General features: G+C 35.0%; 1 protein-coding gene across 8 annotated transcripts in view; it reads right to left on the bottom strand.

Moving 5' to 3' along the window:
* The window catches only part of OCA2 (OCA2 melanosomal transmembrane protein), a 281,194-nt gene that overhangs the window by 65,139 nt on the left and 201,088 nt on the right, over positions 1 to 14,967 (bottom strand). For all 8 annotated transcript variants that reach the window (XM_007182886.3, XM_057550707.1, XM_007182888.3 and 5 more), the window contains one exon: positions 6,349 to 6,476. In XM_007182886.3, coding sequence (XP_007182948.2) covers positions 6,349 to 6,476 — 128 coding nt within the window. The remainder of the gene's footprint in view (positions 1 to 6,348; positions 6,477 to 14,967) is intronic.

Genomic DNA, 14,967 nt, shown 5'->3' with positions numbered 1-14,967 from the left:
AGACAGCCTCTTCAAAAAGTGGTGCTGGGAAAACTGGACAGCTACATGTAAAAGAATGAAATTAGAACACTCTCTAACACCATACACAAAAATAAACTCAAAATGGATTAAAGACCTAAATGTAAGGCCAGACACTATAAAACTCTTAGAGGAAAACATAGGCAGAACACTCCATGACATAAATCACAGCAAGATTCTTTTTGACCCACCTCCTAGAGTAATGGAAATAAAAACTAAAATAAACAAATGGGACCTAATGAAACTTAAAAGCTTTTGAACAGCAAAGGAAACCATAAACAAGACAACCCAGAGATGGGAGAAAATATTTGCAAATGAAACAACTGACAAAGGATTAGTCTCCAGAATTTACAAGCAGCTCATGCAGCTCAATATCAAAAGAACAATCAACTCAATCCAATAATGGGCAGAAGACCTAATTAGACATTTCTCCAAAGAAGATATACAGATTGCCAACAAACACATGAAAGGATGCTCAACATCACTAATCATTAGAGAAATTCAAATCAAAATTACAATGAGGTATAACCTCACACCAGTCAGAATGGGCATCATCAAGAAATCTAGAAACAATAAATGCTGGAGAGGGTGTGGAGAAAAGGGAACCTGCTTGCACTGTTGCTGGGAATGTAAATTGATACAGCCACTATGGAGAACAGTATGGAGGTTCCTTAAAAGACTAAAAATAGAACTACCATATGAGCCAGCAATCCCACTACTGGGCATAATTCAAAAAGAGTCATGTACCACAATGCTCACTGCAGCTGTATTTACATTGGGCAGGACATGGAAGCAACCTAAGTGTCCATCAACAGATGAATGGATAAAGAAGATGTGGCACATATATACAATGGAATATTACTCAGCCATAAAAGGAAATGAAATTGAATTATTTGTAATGAGGTGGATGGACCTAGAGTCTGTCATAGAGTGAAATAAGTCAGAAAGAGAAAAACAAACACCGTATACTAACATATATATATAATATATATATATATAATATATATATATATAATATATATATTATATATATATATTATATATATATATATATATATATATATGGAATCTAAAAAACAGGTTCTGAAGAACCTAGGGGCAGGACAGGAATAAAGACGCAGACATAGAGAATGGACTTGAGGACACGGGGAGAGGGAAGTGTAAGCTGGGATGAAGTGAAAGAGTGGCCTGGACATATATACACTACCAAATGTAAAATAGATAGCTAGTGGGAAGTAAGCAGGCACATAGCACAGGGAGATCAGCTCAGTGCTTTGTGACCATCTAGAGTGGTGGGATAGGGAGGGTGGGAGGGAGATGCAAGAGGGAGGAGATATGAGGATATATGTAAATGTAAAGCTGATTCATTTTGTTATAAAGCAGAAACTAACATACCATTGTAATGCAATTATACTCCAATAAAGATGTTAAACATAATAATAATAAAATAAAATAAGAAGACCCAGGTGTCAAAGGGAGCAAGAAGAACCAGGAACCGAGAATTCAGTAAAAAGAAGCTTGTTGGAAATTGATTTTCTTCTGTCTAGTTGAGTAACCTGAGAAAGTTTTTAAAGGCTGGGAATTTTAAGGACATACACATCTATAAGGGAAGAAGAGGATGATAATGAAAACACAATATCTTTGTCACTGAGAGAATAGACATTTTTAGACGAAATGCAGTACAAACTGAATCTTAGAAACTAGGGTCTAAAAGGAGTCCCAGTTTAAAAAAAAAAAATAAGAGCATATTTCCAATGTAAGAGTTTATCCAATGATTTAATACGGAAAAAAAGGAAAATTAATGAAGTAAAATTTTCCTTTTTTAAAGATCAAAAAAATTTTCTAACTTTACCTAGACTAATCAAGAAAGCAGACAGAAGACACAAATCACCAAAATCAGAAATGGAAAAGGGAATATCACTAATGATGTCACAGAAATAAAAAGTATTAGAGGCAATATTATAAACAACTTATGCTAAAAATTAAAACTGGGATGAAATAGACAAGTTCATAGAAGACAAAAATTAGTAAAATTTACTCAAGAAGAAATATTATACCTGAATAGGCCGAAGAAATGGAATTAGTAAAATCAAACAAATACAAAACCTTCCCACAATTTAAATTCCAGGCCCAGATGGCTTCACTGGAAACTTTTATTGAATATTTAAAAACAGCCCTTCACAAATTCTTCTACAAAGAATACTTTGAACTCATTCTGTTATACTCATTCAATGTTATGCTCATACCAAATCCAGACAAATCATCACATAAAAATAATAATGTAGACCAATATCCCACATGAATGTAGATGAAAAAATTCTCAACAAAATAATAGTAATCTGAACTCAACAACTTATTATACACCATGACCAAGTGAGATTTACTTCAGGAATGCAAAGTAGATTTAACAGCTGAAAATCAGTTAATGTAGTATACCAGTAGAAAATCAGTAATGTAGTAACATTTTTCAATGTTAAAAATCATATGGTCATCTTAATAGATACAGATAAAACATTTGACAAAATCCAATATACATTACTGATAAAATTTCACAACAAACTAGGAATATATCCTAACTTTATAAACCTAATAAAGGATATCTATTAAAAAAACCTATAACTAATATTATGCATAATGGTGAAGAACTGAATACATTTCCCCTAAGGTCAGAAATAAGGTATGAATGCCAATATTCATCACTTCAACATTAAACTAGAGATTCTGGCCAACAAGACAGGAAAAAAAGAAAAAGAAGGGAAAAGGAGGGTATTTGGAGGAGAGAGAGGAAGAGAGTGTGAGCTAGTTAAAGGCATTCCAATCAGAAAAGAAATTAAAATGTCTTTATTTGCAGATGACATGAAAGAAAATTCTAAACAGCTACTAGACTAATAAATGGGTTCAGCAAGGTCACACGACACAGTGTTAATATTAAAAAATCAATTGTATCTCTATGTAATGTTAACATACAGTCAGAATAAAGTTAAGAAAACAATTGTATTCAAAATAGCATCAAAAAATATAACAGACATTTATAACTTTTATATACTACCTAAGGAAGCAAAAAACCTGTACTCCAAAAACTGTAAGACGCTGATGAAAGAAGTCAACGATGACAAACAGATGGAACGATATATCATGCTCTTGGGTTGGAAGAATCAATATTGTCAAAATGACTATACTACCTAATACAATCCCTATCAAATCACCAATGGCATTTTTCACAGAACTAGAACAAACATTTTCTAAATTTGTATGGAGACACAAAAGACCCCAAATAGCCAAAGCAATCTTGAGAAAGAAAAACGGAGCTGAAGGAATCAGGCTCCCTGACTTCAGACTATACTACAAAGCAACAGTCATGAAAACAGTATAGTACTGGCACAAAAACAGAAATATAGATCAAGGAACAGGATAGAAAAACACAGAGATAAACCCATGCACATATGTTGTATGGTCACCATATCTTTGACAAAGGAGGCAAGAATATACAATGGAGAAAAGACAGCCTCTTCAATAAGTGGTGCTGGGAAAACTGGACAGCTACATGTAAAAGAATGAAATTAGAACACTTCCTAACACCATACACAAAAATAAATCAAAGACCTAAACATAAAGCCAGACACTATAAAACCCTTAGAGGAAAACATAGGCAGAACACTCTATGACATAAATCACAGCAAGATCCTTTATGACCCACCTCCTAGAGTAATGGAAATAAAATAAAAAATAAACAAATGGGACCTAATGAAACTTAAAATCTTTTGCACAGCAAAGAAAATATTTGCAAATGATGCAACAGACAAGGGAATAATCTCCAAAATTTACAAACAGCTCATGCGGCTCAATATCAGAAAAACAAAAGACCCACTGAAAAAATGGGCAGAAGACCTAAAGAGACATTTCTCCAAAGAAGACATACAGATGGGCAAGAGACACATGAAAAGATGCTCAACATAGCTAATTATTAGAGAAATGCAAATCAAAATTACCAGCTATCACTTAGCACCAGTCAGAATGGCCATCATCAAGAAGTCTACAAAAAATAAATGCTGGAGAGGGTGTGGAGAAAAGGGAGCCTTCCTACACTGTTGGTGTAAACTGGTGCAGCTACAATGGAGAACAGTATGGAGGTTCCTTAAAAAACTAAAAATAGAATTACTATATGATCCAGCAATCCCACTACTGGGCATATATCCAGAGAAAACCATGGTTCAAATGGACTTTTCCCCATACTTGCTTTTTAAAAAATTAAATACCTTTTCACACTTACTAGAATGTCTATAATCAAAAAGAATGGCATTATGTGACAGAGAGGATATAAAGAAACTGGAATCTACTACATTACAGATAGGAATGTAAAATGGTACAGCCACTGTGGAAAACATTTTGGCAGTTTTTTTAAAATATTTATTTATTTATTATTTGGCTGCATCAAGTCTTGGCTGCAGCACGTGGGATCTTCATTGCGGCATGCGGGATCTTTTATTGCAGCATGTGGGCTCTTTGTTGCAGCACACGGGCTTCTCTCTAGTTGTGGCGTGCAGGCTCTAGAGCACGCAGGCTCAGTAGTGGAGGCGCATAGCCTCTCTAGTTGTGGTACACGGGCTTCAGAGCATGCAGGCTCAGGAGCTGTAGCATGCGGGCTCAGTAGTTGTGGTGCATGGGCTTTAGAGTGCTTGGGCTCAGTAGTTGCAGTGCTTGGGCTTAGTTGCTCTGCAACATGTGTGATCTTAGTTCCCTGACCAGGGATTGAACCTACGTCCCCTGCATTGGAAGGCGGATTCTTAACCACTGGACCACCAGGGAAGTCCCAGGCAGTTTCTTAAGAATCTAAACTTATGATAAGACCTAACATCTACCTAAAACAAATGAAAACATGTCCACATAAAGACATATACAAATATACACAGATGTTTATGAAAATAGGTAAATTAAATATGGTGTATCCATATAGTGGAATGCTATTCAGCAATAAAACAAAATGAGACTAAGTTATATACCAGAACATGGATGAACCTCAACATCATTATTCTAATTTAAAGAAACCAGACAGAAAATGGTACACAGTATAGGATTCCTTTTAGATGAAATGTACAGAAAAGGCATATCAATCAATAGAAAAAAGATTAGTGATTGCCTAGAGCTGGAGTTAAGAGCTAGAACTGATTATAAATGGGTGTGAGGGTCATAGGGATAAAACGTTCAAAATTTACTAAAAATCATTAAACTGTAAAGTTAAAATGAGTGAATTTTATGATATATAAATTATATCTTAAGTTGCTTTAAAAATTCCAGTGTTTATCCCATCAAGACAAAGAGAAGTATATGCCATTGAGAACAATATGCCAAAAACCCAGATGAGATAGCAATTTACACCTTGAATAAACATGTAATTGAGGCAGGGACTCTCAAAAGCCAATCATGTAACAGTAACCAGAATTTCCCCCCCAGTAGTCCTCATATTCTGTGTGTAAAGAAGACTCAGAATAGAAAAGGTGAAGTTTTTGAGTAGGAAACTGATGAAGTAGAATATGATTCATGACTCCCTGACATATTTGGAGGGCCTATATGAGTCATTTGATTACATCTGTGAAATCCATTATGAGTTAAAGACATAGATTTCAATGATTCAAGGGACCTGTTTTTAAAAAGTTGAAAAAAAAAAGCCAAAGTCTGAATCAAGAGACTAATGAATATTGAATGGATCTGTCATCAATAAATTAAGGTAATTAATTAAGGTAATTAATGGAAACATTTGGATCCTTTGGGGAGTAGTAGTCTTGTACATCAGTAAAGCTTTGCATTTGAGGAGGACAGAAGTTTATAAATCAAGTCTAAAGATTAAAAAGTATTGTGAATAATTTTGTAACAACAATTATAACTAAATAAAACAATATATATTATTCATTCTTTTCTTTGATGTAGTTTTTTCCATCATAACAGAATATTTACTTAAATATTACACAAAATGCAATAGATCATCAAGATAACATTTCCCTGTAAACTTTCTGTAACAAGTCATTTTGCCCCAAAATTAGAGTAAATTCTATTGCACTTTGTAACAAATGAAATTAGAACAAGTTTACAAACCACAAATGTTATTCAAGAAAAAAAACAGCAACCAAATAAATCAATTTATTAAATAATATTTAGGTGCCTGAGATAAAATTTGTTTTAACTTAAAATAGTCTAATTTCAACCCACATAATTTTCCACTTAGTGAATATGTAGAAAGACTTACAGACTTTGGGCTTTCTTCATTCACTAAATAAAATGTGAAATCTAAAAATCAGACAAGATCATATTGCAAAAGTTCAACTAAAGTCTTACCTCCATAAGAACAAAGAGTGCTGCAAAGAATAGAAGGGTTGCCCATTCTACTCTGTGTAGAATTATCTCAAAATCATGGATATCAGCTAAAATTAGCAACCAGATGGCACCCAGAATAGCAATCCACCCTGAAAAACAAATAGAGTTACAGATGTAGTTCAATTGTTAAAACACGAATTCTTCATCTTCGGATTGCTTTCTTAAATTGAAGATAATTGATATTCTGCAAACTGAACATGCTTAAAACGTACAATTTGTATTTTGCGTAATGTATATACCAAAGAAACCAACACAACAGGCAGGATAATGAATATATCCACCACCCCAGCAGTTTACTCATGCCCATGTTCTTTCCTCCCTCTCCTGCCTCCTGTCACCAGACCACCCCCCCCCCCCAGGAAACCATTCATCTCTTTTCTTAAATGCAATCATATAGTATGTATTTTTTATCTGCTTCCATTCAGCACAATTATTTTAAGATTCTTCAGTGTTGGTGTGTGGACCAATAGTCATTCTTCTTTATTGTTTAGTATGGCATAGTATGGCTATGCCACAATGCACATACTCATTCACCTTGATGGACATTTGCACTGCTTCCAGTGTTTGGCTATTACAAATGAATGTGCTATGAGCTTTCATATAAATTATCTATATGTACATTATGCATTCAGTTCCCTTGGGTCAATATCTAGGAATGGAATGGTTGGATCATATAATAGGCTAGTATTATGGAATATTTATGTTTTAAGAAACTGTGAGACTGTTTCCCAAAATGGTTGTAACATTTTACAATCCCACCACTAGTATATGAGAATTCCAGTTTCTCTACATTTTCAACACTTAGCTTTTTTGATTTTTGACATTCCAGTGGGTATGAAATGGTATCTCATTGTGATTTCGAATTGTATTTCCCTAGTGTCTAATGATGTTGAGCATCTTTTCGTGTACTTATCTGTCATCCATACATGTTCTTTTGTGAAGTTTTTGTTCAACTAGGCTGAACAAATTTTTTTCTGAGTAGAGCAAATAAAATTTAAAATACGTAGAATAAAAATGTGCTGGATCAGAAATAAATGAAATAGAAAATAGAAAAATACTAGAGAAAAGCAATGATACCAAAACTTGGTTCTTTTAGAATATCAAGAAGATTGATAAACCTTAGCCAGTCTAAATAGGACAAAAAGACAAAGGGGAAAAATGCTAATATCAAGAATAAGATCAGTGATATGGCTATAGATTATAAAAGCATAAAAAGAGTACTAGTTTTCTATAGCTGCCATAACAAATTACTACAAATGTAGTGGCTTGAAATAGCACCTCCTTATTATATCACAGTTTTCATAGGTCAGAAGTACGATGAGCTTGGTTGGGTCTCTAGTTAGAGCTTCAAAACAAAGGTAAGGTGTTGGCAGGGCTGCATTCCTTTCTGGAGGCTTCAGGACAAAAACTGTTTCCCTGCTTATTTGGGTTGTATACATAATTCAATTCAAACTGAGGTCCCCACTTCCTCACTTGCTGACACCCAGGAGTTGTTCTCAGCTTCTAGAGGCCACCCACATTCCTTAGCTCATGACCCCTTTCCTTTATCTTCAAAGCCAGCAATGGTGGGTCAAGTCAAGTCACTCTCACAATTCAAATCTCTCCTGTTTCTTCTTCTGTTGCATCTCTCTAACTGACTCTCTTCTTTTCCACTTCCATTTTAAGGGCCTATGTCATTACACTGGGCACACCTGGATAATCCAGGAAAATTTCCCTATTTTAAGGTTTGTAACCTTAATTTCACCTGCAAAGTCCCTTCTATCATGTAACATAACATACACAGGTATTAACATCACGAATTAGAATGTGGACACATTTGAGGGACCATGTATAGATTATTTTGGGAAGAACTGGCATTTTAACAATATACGGTCTTCTTATCTATGAATGTGGTATATGTCTCCATATATTAAGGTCTCCTTTAGTTTTTCCTAAGAATATTTTGTAGAAATACCAGAATTCGTATGGAAATTCAAATGACCTAGAATAGCCAATACAATCTTGAAAAAGAAGGACAAAATTGGAGAACATACATTACCTCACTTCAAGACTTATTATAAAGCTATGGTAATCAAAACAGTGTAGTATTACATAAATATAGTCAAACTGATGAATGGAGAGTCCAGAAATACACCCACAAGTTAAAGATCAGCTGATTTGCAAGAAAAGTTCAACAATAGTTCAGTGAGGAAATTGTAATTTTTTCCATAAATGGTGCTGAAACAATTGGCTATTCACAAGCAAAATTTTTTTTTTACTTTGATCGGTTTATTGAATCATACACAAAAGTTAGCTACATGGACAATAAGCCTAAATGTAAAATTTATAACTTTAAAACTTCTAGAATAAACATAGGTAAAAACTTCTTTGATCTCAGGGGAGTTTTCTTAGATACACTAAAAGCATGTATCCATAAAAGAAAATTTTCATAAATTGGACTTTATCAAAATAATAAATTCCTGCTTTTCAAGTAACTGTTAAGAAACAGCAGACAAGCCATGAACTAGGAGAAAATATCTGTAAATCATCTAGGACTCATATCCAGAATGCATTTTCTGAATTCTCAAAACTCAAAAATGAGTAAACAACCCAATTACAATGGGGAATATTTTGAACAGACACCTCACCAAAGAAGATAAAAGGATGGCAAACAAGCACATGAAAAGATGCTGAATATCACTAGTCACCAGGGAAATGCAAAGTAAAACCACATGACATTTCACTATGTACCTTAGAATGTATAAAGTCAAAAAGATCAACCAAACTAAGTGTTGACAAGGATATGGAGGAACTGGAAATCTCATACACTGCTGGTGGAATTGTAAGATGGTATAACCACTTTGGGAAACAGTTTGGCAGTTTTCAAAAACGTTATTCATAAGTCCACTAAATGTTCCAACCATTCCACTTTTAGGTATTATCCCAAGAGAAATTAAAGTATATGATGATACAAACAATTAAACACAAATATTCACTGCAGTTTTCATTGTCATAGTCAAGTCAAACTATCAAATGTCCATCAATAGGTGAATGGATGTACAAATTGTGGCATAGTCAAGCCATAGAATACTACTCAGCAATAAAAAGGATGAACTACTGATGTACACTGCCACATGGATAAATCTCATAATAATTATGCTGAATGAAAGAAGTCAGACCAAAAAATATTGCATATACAATTTATTTTTTATTTGGTTGTGCTGGGTCTTAGTTGCAGCAGACAGGCTCCTTAGTTGCAGCATGTGGGTTCCTTAGTTGTGGCATGTGAACTCAGTTGTGACATGCATGTGGGATCTAGTCCCCTGACCAGGGATTGAACCTGGGCCCCCTGCATTGGGAACACAGAGTCTTATCCACTGTGCCACCAGGGAAGTCCCCATATACAATTTTTTATATAAACCTCTAGAAAATGCAAGTAGCAGGCTTTGACAAACTACAGCCCATGGGTCAAATCTGGCCTGCTACCTGTTTTTGTAAATAAATTTTTATTGGAACACAACACAACCATTCATTTACACATTTTCTATGGCTGCTTTAGCACTACAGCAGCAGTGTTGAGTACTTATAACAGAGTGTATGGCCTACATAGCCTCAAATATTTACTACCTCTAGCCCTTTACAAAAAGCTTCCCAACCTCTGATCAATAGTGACAGAAATCAAATCAAAGACTGCCTGTGGAGAGAGGTGCTGGGAGAGTCAGGAGGGAGGGACTTCAAAGAGGTCTAAAAAAAATTTTTGGCGTGATGCCTGCTCTTCTCTTCATCAGGGAGAGGGCCCGACACTTCATCTCTAAACATTCTGTGTCTGATGTCAACTCTAAGGCTCACAGAATTTTACTAGAATATTTGTCATCTTTTGGTTCATTGTTAATGTTTCTTGCAAAGTGAACTAAAAGTTCAAAGAACTATGACATCATCAGATTAATGAAACAGGTTGCACAAACTGATTTGTGCTTGCTTGTAACCGTGTATTTAATAGATATTTCTGTGTATGGTTTTCACTAAACCATTACACCTTCAAAAGTTAGAGGTTACTGTTGCCCACCAGAAAGATAGAGGAGTTCTCCAAGGCCAAAGTTTGTAACTGGGAGAAGCAGAAAACTATTCATTACAAAAAGAAAAGCATTGAGACTTCAATTGTTTACGTATTTGAGGGAAAAAAATCTCTTGAATAAGAATTATCTGGGTGAATCAAGTATCCTGTCAACCAACAATTCTTGACAATCCTCCACCTTTCATTTAAAATAATATTAAAATTTTATGTGCTGATTTCAATTTTTTATTACCCTTATTTTACCTTTGAGGGCATAAATATAGATTATCTTCTGGAAAACAATAATTATTGCATATGACCTACAGAATTTGAAGATATATATTCAAATTACCCCTTGTCTACTACTATCTTTCCTAACTTCTGTTTTCCAAAGTGTACCCAGTTCCATACTCTTGAAAGACCAGTCTTCTTACATGTCAGAGGATACTCCTATTCATTTCATCCTCACTGAGTGTCCCTTTAAGCTCTTCTATATGCCACTCTTGGATGCCTGTTCTGTGCCAGGCTCTGAGCTTAAGGGTTATGGATGGAAATGTAAGCAAGATACCACATGGATTTCAAAAGGCTTACCATCCAGTGGAGAACACACATCTATAGGTAAACAGTTATACTGGCTGTAACAGTGTGTATACATACAAACAATTAGGGAGCAGCCAGAGAGAGTAACAATGTGGTGGCTGAAATAAAATTTCACAAAGAAGGTGATATTTAGGCAAGATCTTAGACGTTGAATATAACTTTCCAGGTAAAGAGGGAAAGAGCATTCAAGACAAAGGTAAAAGTACATCCAAAGACAGAGCACTTAAGAAGGAAGATGTCAGAGTGACATCAGCAAAATGGTGGATAGGCAGTTCTAAGATCTCATCCTCTATAGAAATATCCCCAAACTAGCAGACACTATTAAAGCTAAGATTTAGCTTTTGTTATTGTTGTATTTGTTTATTTATTTTTGATTTTTAGCTCCTGACTTTCAAGGAAATCTCTGTAAAAACATTAGCTGAACACACTAAGGAACACAGAATTCAGTGACCATGCATGACAAGAAATATAGCCTATGCAAAAATAGTTTGGGAAAGTCACAAAACAAATGGACTACTACAGCCTTCAGCAATTCAAAATAAAAACAGCAAACTCTGGGAAAAAGGCCAAGGAACAATTACCATATTATAATATTCAAATGTCCCATTTTCAACAACACAAGGCACACAAAGAAATAGGCACTGAGGTGGTGCCACAGGAGCATGCAGAGGTTTGTCTCCCAGTGAGAGGGCCCTGGCTCCACCAAATCCACACCTCAGCTTAGCACTGGATCTGGGGCAGACAGGTCCTGGGAGAAGACTATCACAGAGAAAGTCTAGGTCTCAGGCAGCAATGCAGCCACCTCAGATCCTGCAGTCACAGTACCCTGATCACCCCAGCCCCAGCCTACTCTACACCACAGTCTTGCACTAGATCTGGGATGAACACAACAGGGGAATGGATGGTACCTTGGGCTGTTTCTGAGCAGAACTGTGGATTCTTACACATGTGGCACATAGATCCTCTGTGACTGCAAGGGCCTTACTTGCTTCAGCAATTACCTCCTTTGGGGCAGGCCATGTACTCAAGGGCAACAGAACTTGATTGAACTGACCCTCAGGGCTTCTACTCCAACAACTGGGGAGCAGACCCCACCCTGGACAGGGGAGCAACAGGCACAGAGCAGAGAGGAAGTCCCGCCTCACATCCTATACAGGCTTTATATCCCCCAACACCAACCACACACCCTATCAAGGGAATATTGGCATACCCTGAGGAAAGACAAAGCTTGCATCCATATCAAAACCAGACCTCCCACCAATGACATTGGACATACACAGTCTACACAGGGAAACTCCCACATAAAAACACCCATTCAAGACTAGAGTAGATAACTATTTCTCCTAAATTCATAAAGACAGAGAAAGTAAAATGTCAGAGGAGCTACTCCAACTTAAAGGAGCAAGAGAAATCCCCTGAAAAAATAAATAATGATACAAAGTTCATCAGCCTACCAAGTTCAAAAAGGTGGTAATAAAAATGCTAACTGAATTAAGAAATATTTTCAAGAGAAATGCAGATCACTGTAACAAGGAACTAGAAACTATAAAGATGAACTAGTCAAAAATAGACAATTCAGTTACTGAGATAAAAACCAATCTAGAAACAATGAATAGCAGACTAAATGACACAGAAGAACAAATAAGTGATCTGGAAGATAGAATAATGGAAATCATCCAATCAGAACAGCAGACAGAAAGACAAATTTAAAAAGTGAAAGCAACATACAAGATCTATGGGATAACATAAACCATGCCAAGCTATGCACAATAAGAATTCAAGAAGAATGAGAGAGAGAGAAAGGGATTGAATGTATTTGAAGAAATTATGGCTGAAAACTTCCCAAACCTTAAGAAGGAAATGGATATCCAGTTACAGTAAGCACAGAAGTTCCCAAACAAGATGAACCCAAACAGACCCACACCAAGACATATCATAATTAAAATGGCAAAAAATAAAGACAAAGAGAGGATTCTAAGGCAGCAAGAGAAAAACAAAGAGTCAGTTACAAGGGAACTCCTATAAGGTTATCAGCTGATTTCTCTGGAGAAACTTTGCAGGCCAGAAAGGAGTGGCATGATATATTTAAAGTCCTGCCAGGGAAAAACTTGCAACCTAGGATACTCTACCCAGCAAGCTTATCATTTAGATTAGAAGAAGAAACTAAGAATTTCTCAGACAAGCAAAAACTAAAAGAACTCATCAATACTAAACCTATCTAGAAAGAAATATTGAAATATCTTCTGTAAATAGGAAAGAAGAAAAATCCATAGGAAAGGGAAAATTCCAATAGGAAAGGCAAATATATAGTAAGGACTGAAGATCATGTAAATAAGCCAGTAGGTAGATTAAAAAACAATTTAAAAATTATAAAAGGGATTATAACTACAATAAACAGGAAAAGGATAAACATGAAGATGTAAAATAGGACAACAAATACACAAAATGTGGGGAAGAGAGTACAAAAATGTATATCTTTTAGAATATGTTTGAACTTGAAAGATTATAAATTTAAAGCAAGTAGATATAGTTATGGGTAAACATACTTGAACTTCATGGTAACCACAAATCAAAAACATATACTGATTCACAAAAACCAAAAAGAAAGGAACTCAAAGATACTACAAAAGAAAATCAAACCACAAAAGGAAAAACAAAATGAAGAAGAAATGAACAAAGAAGAACAACAAAAGCAACTGGAAATCAAGGATTAAAATGGCAATAAGTACATACCTATCAATAATTACTTTAAATGTCACTGGACTAAATGTTCCCATCAAAAGACACAGAGGAGCATATTGGATTAAAAAAAAAAAAAAAGAACTTACAATATGCTGCTTTCAAGAGACACACTTCAGGGTGAAAGACACACACACTGAAAGTGAGGAGATGAAAAAGTATATTTCATGTTAAGAAATATATTTCATTACAAGAAAAAAATATACTTCATTACAAGAAAGCAGAGATAGCAATATTCATCAGACAAAATAAACTTTAAAACAAAGTTATAACAAAAGACAAATGAGGGCATTATATAATGGTAAAGGGATCAATACAAGAAGAGGATACTACACTCATTAACATACTCACCCAATAGAGAAACACCTAAATATACAAAGCAAACACTAACAGACATAAAGGGAAAAACTGTAAATAATGCAATAATATTAGGGGACTTTGACACCCCACTGACAGCAATAGACAATCATCCAGACAGAAAATCAATAAGGCAACAGAGGTCCTAAATGACACAATAGAACACATGTACTTAATTGATATCTACAGGACACTACATCCAAAAAAAAGCAGAATACACATAATTTTCAAGCACACATGGAATGTTCTCTAAGATAGACCATATACTAGGTCACAATACAAGCCTCAACAAATTTAAGAAGATGAAAATTATTTCAAGTTCTTTCCTAACCACAGTGGTATGAAACTAGAAATCAACTACAGAAAGAAAAACAGGAAAAGAAGAAACACATGGAGACTAAACATGTTACAAAAAAATAAATAAAACCACTGGGTCAATGATGAAATCAAAGAAGAAATAAGAAAATAACTTGAGACAAACGAAAATGAAAACACACTTTACAAAATCTATGGGATGTAGCAAAAGCAGTTCTAAGAGGAAAGTTCATAATGATACAGGCCTTCCTCAAGAAACAAGAAAAATCTCAAATAAACAACCTACCACCTAAAAGAAGAACAAACAAAACCCAAAGTCAGCAGAAGGAAATAATAAAGATCAAAGAGGAAATAAAATAGAGATCATAAAAACAATAAAATAGATCAATAAAACCAAGAGCTGGTTTTTGAAAAGAGGAAAAATATTGACAAATCTATAGCCAGGCTCACCAAAAAGAAAAGAGAGAGGACAAAAATAAACAAAATAAGAAATGAAAGAGGATAAATAACAACTGATAACACAGAAATACCCCAAA

This window comes from Balaenoptera acutorostrata, chromosome 8, assembly GCF_949987535.1.
Source record: "Balaenoptera acutorostrata chromosome 8, mBalAcu1.1, whole genome shotgun sequence".
Classification (NCBI taxonomy): domain Eukaryota; kingdom Metazoa; phylum Chordata; class Mammalia; order Artiodactyla; family Balaenopteridae; genus Balaenoptera; species Balaenoptera acutorostrata.
The sequence above is the reverse complement of the archived record's forward strand: the minus strand, read 5'-3'. Positions and strand labels throughout refer to the sequence as shown.